This window comes from Ipomoea triloba, chromosome 3 (assembly GCF_003576645.1).
Source record: "Ipomoea triloba cultivar NCNSP0323 chromosome 3, ASM357664v1".
NCBI classification, from domain to species: Eukaryota; Viridiplantae; Streptophyta; class Magnoliopsida; order Solanales; family Convolvulaceae; genus Ipomoea; species Ipomoea triloba.
This window is the reverse complement of record NC_044918.1, coordinates 29,091,961-29,101,306: the sequence shown is the minus strand read 5'-3', so window position 1 is coordinate 29,101,306 and position 9,346 is coordinate 29,091,961. Positions and strand designations below refer to the sequence as shown.

At 36.1% G+C, this 9,346-nt stretch overlaps 1 protein-coding gene across 1 annotated transcript; it reads right to left on the bottom strand.

Moving 5' to 3' along the window:
• Positions 1 to 2,848: 2,848 nt before the first annotated feature.
• On the bottom strand, positions 2,849 to 6,172 carry LOC116014142 (phosphatidylinositol 4-phosphate 5-kinase 6-like). Its single transcript, XM_031254145.1, has 9 exons — positions 5,039 to 6,172; positions 4,829 to 5,005; positions 4,499 to 4,666; positions 4,255 to 4,420; positions 4,064 to 4,180; positions 3,787 to 3,980; positions 3,581 to 3,690; positions 3,391 to 3,466; positions 2,849 to 3,175 (listed from the first exon to the last, which is right to left on the bottom strand). Exons 1-9 carry the CDS (start codon positions 5,959 to 5,961, stop codon positions 2,887 to 2,889), a joined length of 2,220 nt encoding a protein of 739 aa, XP_031110005.1. The 5' UTR covers positions 5,962 to 6,172; the 3' UTR covers positions 2,849 to 2,886.
• Between the last annotated feature and the right edge of the window lie 3,174 nt (positions 6,173 to 9,346).

The following is a 9,346-nucleotide window of genomic DNA, read 5'->3' as shown; positions in this document are numbered from 1 at the left end:
AATTCATTAAATCTTAAAAATTAAAAATGTACACGTGTCAGCTTAGTGATGAACTAACTTGCTAATCAGGTAATTTTGGACTCAATTGAATCTTTTTTCCGGTTTAAGGGGTTTAAATGGAGTTTTTTTTTTACTTAAGGGACTCAATTGCACTATCTGTTTCACTTAGGGGACTAATTTGGCACTTTTCCCATAAATATATATATATATATATATATATGTGTGTGTGTGTGTGTGTATTGGATCAAATGTGAACAAGTCTTTAGGAGATAAATAAAAACCAATCTCAACCTTACATATAGAAAAATCGAACGAATCAGATCAATTTAAAAGAAAAATGCAATGACATTTTTCGAAATTATCACCAACTTTACTATATGCAATTCTCATACTTTTCCAGGTTTACACATTTATTATATACAATTCTCATAAAATATGCAATTCTCATTTATTACACTAAAATACTTGGCTGATTTTATAAAGTTTATCATGTTTGCATATTTAGTTGTTAAAGATTGCATATTTAAGTGTTCGAGTTTGCAAAGTGGAGTTGATGATAATTATGAAAATACCGTCGTGTTTATTTTTAAAATCTGATTAGATTCCTCAAATTTTAATAGATGTAAAGCTGAGGGAGAAAAAATAGAAAAAAATTAAAAGAAAAAATGATTGTCAAGAAAAAAATAGTGTTTACGATCCCACTAGACGTGCTCATCATGCGAGAGGGCGAGACTTGTTTTTATTTTTTTCCCCTATAGTCCCTATAAAAAATCATCTTTACTGCAAATTTTTTCTCTTTCATTCCTTCTCTCCCCTCCAACTCACCATCTCTCTCATCCATCAAAGCAAAAAATCATTCAAAAATCACAATTGATAATGCTGTTATATTTTTACAGCCCGATTATTTATACTTTATCTTATTTTTCGATCAAATTTAATTATCTTAGGGTAATTATGCCTGAACAAAACAGAGAACCTATGTTCTCGGACAAAGACCCCACACCTGTATCGTCCCCAATATATATGTGCGTACTCATGAGTTTTCAAGCGTTTCTGTTGCAACAATCTGAGGATAAGCAAAATTAAGAGTGAAAACAAAACTGAAAGGTAACATGCCAAATGCTAATTCTGCCACCGATCGAAAATGGTATAAATGCTTTCGTTGTTTTATGCCATACTTTCTTTTCAAAAGGTTGAATTTTCAGTCCCAACCCCGACTCTATAGAACATTTGGAAAGGTATAAATCATGGTAATTCAGTTAAATACAAAGGCTAAACATTTGTTTACTGCGCACAAGGAGTCATTTCACTTTGAGAGGTTGCCTCATGGTAACTTATTTGAATACAAAGACTAGATCTTTGCCAAAATTGATTCATGAGAATAGGGATGAGGAAAGCATGCATTATCAGTTTATCACGTCAGGGATTAGGCAAGGATATGGAATATACCTCCACCCCCACCTTGCACATTGCTACTCCTATAGTGACTAATAGACAAATTAAGAACATCAAACCAGGTAATTATTATGTAACGTGATGATTCATATGTTATTATTTTAAATGAGTGGTCATAAGATTGAACTCGGCTGCAGGAATTTTGATTCAAATCATGTTGGATTATGAAACTTGACTCATAAGATCGAACCCCGATAGTAGTTTTGATTCTTGTGAAAAAAAATCAAATCAAGTTCGCCTAAGTCATTAATAAATCAGACAACGTGCCAAAGATAATTGTAAATTACTACAAAAATTTGTGTTATAAAAATGTACTCACTGTTTTTTGAGAAGAGCTTAGGTGATGTGGATGAGAGAGAATGCATGAGCTCCTCTTGCAAATGATGTATTTTTTGTGGTCTCACGGCGCAGAGAAAAAGGAATTTGACACACACGATGGTACCCAGTCGGGCGCGTGCACGCGTCATTGCCCTAATTTTTTTTTTTTTCCTTCTTCTCTTTCTCTCATCTCTTTCCAACTAGTCACCTCAAAAATCACTCCAAAAACCTCACTATTGAAGTTGCCCGGAAGTTGCTAAACTGTACGTAATGAGAGCAGGGCAGTGCAGATGGCAGTTCGGAGGTTGCTAAACATACAGGGCAGACTGATCCATGGAACCATTTCTGAGAAGTTTCACATGGCCAGGATGGGCAACAACTGTACGTATGAGCCCTCTGTTACACACATCACCTCTACACTCTAGATTTACATTTGGAAATTTTAATTGCCTTATGTTCACCCTATATCATTTGCCAGAAAAATCCGTAACCATTACCTATACCTAAATATCTGTTCTTCATGATCATAAAAAAGGTAAGTCAGTCTAAATTGTTCATATCTGATCGGTTCAAATCAAGAAAACTAATAGACAACTCTTATTGGAAATCCTCTACATTCAGACACAAGAAGAATCAAGGCGAATATCAGGGGTGAGTTTCTCGACTATGTTTTGGTGGCTAAACTTTGTTTGAAGCTTTGAGTGTGTTTCTTTCCGAAATGAATCATAGTTTAGGGGAAATGAGTGTGTGCTTAGATGAGTATATTACTATATATAGTCTGCATCTCCTAATAAAAAGTTAAATAGTATGGTCTGCAGAATTCTAATCCCTTTGGAGACAAAGGCTGCCAACAACAATGTTCTATATAATACATTACAGTTGTATGTGTGTTCCTGTGATACATTTTCTTCTATAATACAATTGTCACCCCCCCCCCCCCATATTTGTGTGTATTCCTACCACATTCAACCTCAAAATCAAGAAAGAAAGAAGAAGAAACTCTCGGGATCGGGAGCACCTCAATTAGTTAACCAATCCAAAAAAGAGTTAATAGCTCTGCTCCGCTCTGTTGGGTGTACAAGCACTTTGGATACACAGGCCAAAAATCTCCATCTAACTGTCCTCTCCAAAGGCTTTGAAGATGTAATCGCGAAACCGCCTCGAGTACGCCTTTGGATCGACGGCTGATATCGAATTCGAATCGTGCTGGAAGGACTTGTAGGCATGCTCAAGCTTCTTGGTGATGTCATAGTCCTGAAGTATGTCTATGATTCCAAAGAACAACACTACATCATAGTAATCCCCTGTTGGCTCCCCTACTAGCTGTGGCTCTGGATCACATCTCCTTTCTGTCCTTTCCACTCTTGCAGGCATGCATATCCCCAGTTTCATATCGCCCGAGCTGCAACAAACAATCAGAAACAAAACATTGTCGTCAATTCGTATCTGTGAGCATAAATATAATATGTGCAGTCCAACTATCAGCTTAGGTTTTTAGTTGGATGGAGCACATGCTTTAATTTGATATCAGAGCCATGCAAAAGGTCATGTGTTTCCACGTGTTGCTTGGAATCCACGATTAAATTTCATCAGATTCATTTTAAGAAAGAAACATACCATGTAGGATCTTGGGGCAAATGATCCATATCTGCTTGAGAGGATTCTGGTTCTGACCCTTCACCATTCTCCACAACTGTGAGGAAGTAGTATCATCAGTTTCTGGATTGTTCAGAAAATAACAGTTGACATATAGCAGTAGTAGTGCTTTGTTAAAGAAATATAATGGGGTTAGTATATATGTACTAACCTGTATGGTTTCCACCAGCATTACCCAATTCTCGAAAATGAATGCCAATCAGGAGGCTGTAGTCCATTATTCGTTCCTGCTCGAGCAACTCGCAGTCCCTATCTACTTGCCTGCAGAAGGAACTGGTAGACGTTAATGTCTCACGAGGCAAAAGAAAAACACAGGACAAAAAAAAAGTAGGGAGTTGGACATTTATGCACTAATACTTTCGAAACTCTTCAAACCATTCCTTCTGCAATCGAAATATGTAGTTAAGATCGAGGTCTTTGAGAGTTGTGGTTGCATCAATCTCTGATTCAGGCTTATCTGTCAAGCGGCCAAACGTTGATCCTTTCAAGTCGAATCGTCTGTGAATTGTATACCCGGTACAGAAGAGATTCCCCATGATCATGAATCTCACCTGAATATATGGTTAAGCAAGAGTAAATATATGTGCTAATATGCTATGGTGAAATGAATTGAGATCAATCCTGTTTTGTATACCTTTTTTTGTGCTGTTCCTGTTAGCCTCACACAATGTAAGCCAAAGTATTTGGTCACAAGGGTGTTGTCAAATGCGCGAACATGATTGAAATAGGCATTCAGCATCCTCAAAAGCACCTAAGCGCGGATAAGTTGAGTTGTGGTGATCTACTGCGAGACATATATCGCGAAGAACTAGAGATTGATCTTACCTTTACCTCTGCCTTCTTCATTGTCTTGATCATGTAACGGTCGTCGTTTGTGAGGTAGAAGAAGCTTCCACTCTTCCCGGGAGAGGAGAGCTCCCGGAGGGCCTCGTTCCCACAAATGGACATCATGTAATCTGCTGGATCCACATTGAACAGCAACCTCAATGCCCTGAAGTGTATATATTATATTATGATCAGAAGCTAAGGAATATGATGTGAATATGAATGAGATATGAGTTGTTTGGACCTGAAAACTTTGGGGCAATAGTCCTTCCATTTGAATTCGCAGGATGGATGTGGTGGAGTGCTTTTTGATCCCTCTGGTGGAAACCTTGTCCAGAACTTGTCCTTGGGATCAAATGCTGATGGCGTCAGATCTAGTGATGCAGAAGGACCAGGCCTTCCAACAGCATGTCTATTGATACAAGAAATTACACCAAACAGTTATCAACTAACAGCTAATTTACCAAACATCTTTCTACAATCAACTAATGAGTCATAAACTCTAACTCAATCAGCTAACAGCTATCAACTAACAACCATTTACCAAACAGAGGTGATGGAGATTCATCATCACCTGATGCCTAACTGCAAATTGAGCATGAGTTCATAATTCTTATGGCCTTTGCAGATAACCTCTCCTTGCTTCTTTGCAACAACCTTGGGGAACCTAATAGGGCTCCCTCTTGGTGGAAACCCAGGTGCATCTTCATGGAAGGTACTCGAGGTCGTATCGTCGGATGCACAAGAACTTCTACTAACCCCACCCCCACTCCCATCTGAAAACTGGGAAGAACGAGTAAAATCCCTATCTAATCTCACATTATCCACAGACATTCTTTTGGGCCGAATGCCATAACAGTGTTTCTCTTTAGTCTTTGCAGATCTCCAGACTGCCAGCTTCTTCTGGGAAGGGAGGATCAAGACTTTGTCAGCTGGGCAAACCTTGCAGTCCTTCAAATCCACATTGAATACATGTTGAGGATCCCAGTCTATAAGTGTGCACTCAGTTACTGAAGTTTCTGAAGGGTAATGATTCCCATTTTGTTCCTTAGGGTCTCTGCTCCAATTCCCTACATAGTAACTCCCATCTTCCCATCTAAATGTCCCATTCCCTTTAGGCACCCCATCTTCCCAGTGTCCTTGGTACACATTCCCATTTGCCCAAACCATTTTCCCTTCCCCACAAATCCCCCCACCTTTCCACTCCCCAACATAGTAATTCCCATTGCTCCATGTATATATACCCTGCCCCTCATGTAGTCCTTTACACCATTCCCCATCATAGACATCCCCATTGGCTAGCTCTTGCACGCCACGCCCCTGCTTCACGTTCATTACCCATCTCCCTCTATAGGTGTCCCCGTTGGGGCCGATGTATGTGCCATCACCGTCCATGAAGCCGGCCTTGAAATTGCCCTCGTAGGTCGCCCCGGACGGCCATCTGAAGGAGCCTTTCCCCATGGTTTTCCCACGGTGCCACTCCCCCACGTACATGCACCCGTCGGTCCACCAGTACTTGCCTTGGCCGTGCGGGAAGTTCCCCGCCCATTGCCCCGTGTAGTAATCGCCGTTTGGAAGAAATCTCTCCGCTTCCACAACTTCTCCGACCTCCTCGTCGTCCATTTCCTCCATTTCCTCGCCCCCCGATCCGCCCGTCCCGAATATCGTGTTGGCTCGTTTCTTCGCCACCGCCTGTATTTTCCTCATGATCGATTATTTACGTACAGACGCTCTATCTATCTATCTATAATTTCTATTCATCAATATCTGCATTTAATTTCCATCATTTCTTCATCATCATCATCCTATGTACGCCCAGGAACATCTTTTTCTTCTCCTTTTCATGATGATGAAGAACATGGATCATTTGACTATCTACGTAAGCAGCAGCCATGCAAATTAAAAACATGCAAACGACAGAAATCTTCCTGTTTTTGGTTCTCTCTCTTGATCAGCCTAGTTCGTGTTTGTTCTCTCTCCGGTCCCCTGCCTTCCTACGTGTGAACTAAAATGAAATAATGGAGAAGACAACACACTAATTCAATCACAACATACTTCACATTTTTTGTCATTTCTTGGGCATCATTTTTTTTTTCCTATCTTCTTTTAAGTTACGTTACATGTGAGAGTACAATGCCCAACATGGGGCCTAAGCGGGAGGTCCAATAAGCTAAGATTAGTGTTTTTTGTGTTGTGAACATTTTGTCCGGTAAATTAAAGGCTTAAATGATTTTATTGCATACATAATTGTGTTGTACTTGTAAACCAAGACATCCGTTGGTATCACGAAAATGGCATTTGGGTCGAGACATTGTTTTGAACCTATTACATAATCTAGGCATCTAGCTAACAAATGATTTTAGGCAAATTATACCATTTAAGAATATTTTTTTAAATTAATAATAATTATAATATTTTTAATATATAAATTAGAATATTTTTAAAATGGGAATAAAAGTCAATACATTGTCCTTAATTGACACCTTTATGCTCTCTTTGAAGAAATGTCGCAGGACTCAAAAAAATATTGAACAGATACTACATTCTAATTGAGTTAATAATATTAAAAAAAAATCAATCAAGAATTAAGGAATGAAATTTCAAAGAGAATTTTAAAAACTTTTTAAAGAAAATTAATGAGAAATGGAGAGAGAGAAAAGGAAGGGGCGTTTACTCACAGAGACTTGCGTTTCTCCATGAAGGAGAAGGGGCGGGAGGTGTAACCGCTGCCGCTGGCGATGAAGTCGAGGCCAGCCGGAGCTCGGCGGTCAATTTCTCCGTCATCGTTATCCGGTTTTCTCGTCTCCTTCCTCCGCGCAACCACCAACCAAACGCCGGCTGCAACCGCCGTAACGTAACGGCCGACGCGATCACGATAGCCAAGTCCAAACCGCTTCCGGTCGCCGCCGCTGCCGAGTCCCATGTCTTCTCCTCCATTTCTTCTTGATTTTCTCGTCTTCGATCAGATCCAAATCCACATGCGTTCTCAGTAGTCCGATATTATATACATACACTGAGTGTATGTGTATATGTAAATGTAATATGTATAAGTGAGTACATGCAGTGGTCTCTTCTAAGTTCTATCTCTATATCTCCCTTATAATATTTGGGAATGGCCATTTGCCCCTCAATTTTAAACGAATAACAACTTTGCCATTCTATATCTCACTTTTTTTTTCTTCCTAATCCTTTGAGACAAAAATTCCTTTCAATTTCCCTTGCACTTTTTATTTCGTTTTTTTTTTTGTCCTCTTTTGAAGACAGCCCCATGTGGGCCGTTAGACTGAATTTGGCCCTGTTTGGTAAATGGTTGTTGACTGATTGAGTTGGCTGTTTGGGTTAGAAGGTATAATTTGTTGATAACATTAGCTAATGATAAAAAGTTGTTTAATAAATTAGCTGTTAGCTGATAGCTGTTTGGTATAATTTCTTTTTTCAAAAAGCTAATTGAAAAGGCTACTTTGAATAGCCTTTTGAATTTTAGCATTTTGGAGTTACAAAAAACTTATTAACTAAACACTTATATTGATTTTTTAACCAAGTCAAACAAATAATAATTGTTAAATAAGTCAAAATTGACTGATAGGCTGATTATTTACCAAACAGGGCATTTATCTTTGAAATACTCTCTCACTTAAGTAGGTATTAGTCCCATATCACTAAATTTGTAATTCATTTACTATTTTTTCTACATTCCTGCAATACTCTCCATCCTCAAAAGTGGTTTCACTTTCACATCACATTACAAAATTATTATCTTTAATCAATAAATATCAATTTATATCTACAATTATTATTTTATATCATTTTATAAATTACAATAAAATATTAAAAATAACAAAAATGAAATATCATGTATATAATTATTTTTAATTAAAAATTTATCCGTCTTATGTATATAATTGAATAAAAATTATATTAAGTAAAAAAATTAATATAAAATAATTCATATTACGTAACTATTGGAATCGTAAAACTAAAACTTATTAAAACTAACATATTCGAAGCAATTGAAATCATTAGAACTAAACAAAATAGGAAACCGAAGACATTATACTTAAACAAAGTACAAATTCGAATACATTGAAATGATTAAAACAATTTTACTATTTTTTTCACATCTCTGCAATAGTCTCTCATTTACAAAAGTGGTTTCACTTTCACAGCACATTTAAAAAAATTATTATCTTTTATCAATAAATCTGTAATTTATCTCTATATAATTATTTTTAATTAAAAAATTATTCGTATTTTAATTTAAAAAATTATTCAAATAAAGTCTCCTTCGATATATTCCGGCATGGATACTTTAATACATAATACAAATAAAGAAATAATTACTTAAAAGAAAAAATCAAATTAAAAATTAAAAAATTCTTCCTTGAAACCCAACTAGCAGCTTGCTGTTATCAATAAAATAAATAAAGAAACAAAACAAAATAAATAAAGAATAAAAACTAAAAATAAAAAAAAGTACAAAATAATGAAACAAAACAAATACTCCGTAAATAAAATAAAATACATTAACATAATTGCCTAATATATACATAATTGTCAGACTTATAAGCTTACACTTTCTTTTTGAAAACTCATACAAAATATATATATATATATATATATATATATATATATATATATATATATATATACACGCGTATAATACTATTACAGTTTATACTATTACAGTTAAGGAATTAATTTTATGTACTAACTGGTTAAAATTATTATACCAAAATAATAATTATTTATTAACATAATTGCTTGTTATAAATTTTTTTACTTGCACTTTCCTTTTGTATTATTCTATTAATTGAGTAATACTTATGCACTAATCTTTTTTTTTTTGAATACTACTGACTCTATTACAATGCAGTATCTGTTCATAATTACTTTCTCAACCTATTGAAGCACAAGAATCAGTATTGCCTCCACTGAGACTCGAACCCACCACCTCCCGTAATACTTATGCACTAATCTTATAATCAAATAAATGTACATTTTCAGATATTAGAATTATTTATAATTTCATGTTTAATTTTATTATTTAAATATATAATAAAATTTTTTATGCACGGATAATTTACTTTTTCCT

Coding starts and splice junctions, on each gene's coding strand:
- LOC116014142 (XM_031254145.1), bottom strand. CDS start 5,961: ATGAGGAAAATACAGGCGGTGGCGAAGAAACGAGCCAACACGATATTC. Junction 5,006..5,038: donor GATTTTACTCGTTCTTCCCA/GTTTTCAGATGG, acceptor TGGGGTTAGTAG/AAGTTCTTGTGCATCCGACG. Junction 4,667..4,828: donor AATTTGCAGTTAGGCATCAG/GTGATGATGAAT, acceptor TTGTATCAATAG/ACATGCTGTTGGAAGGCCTG.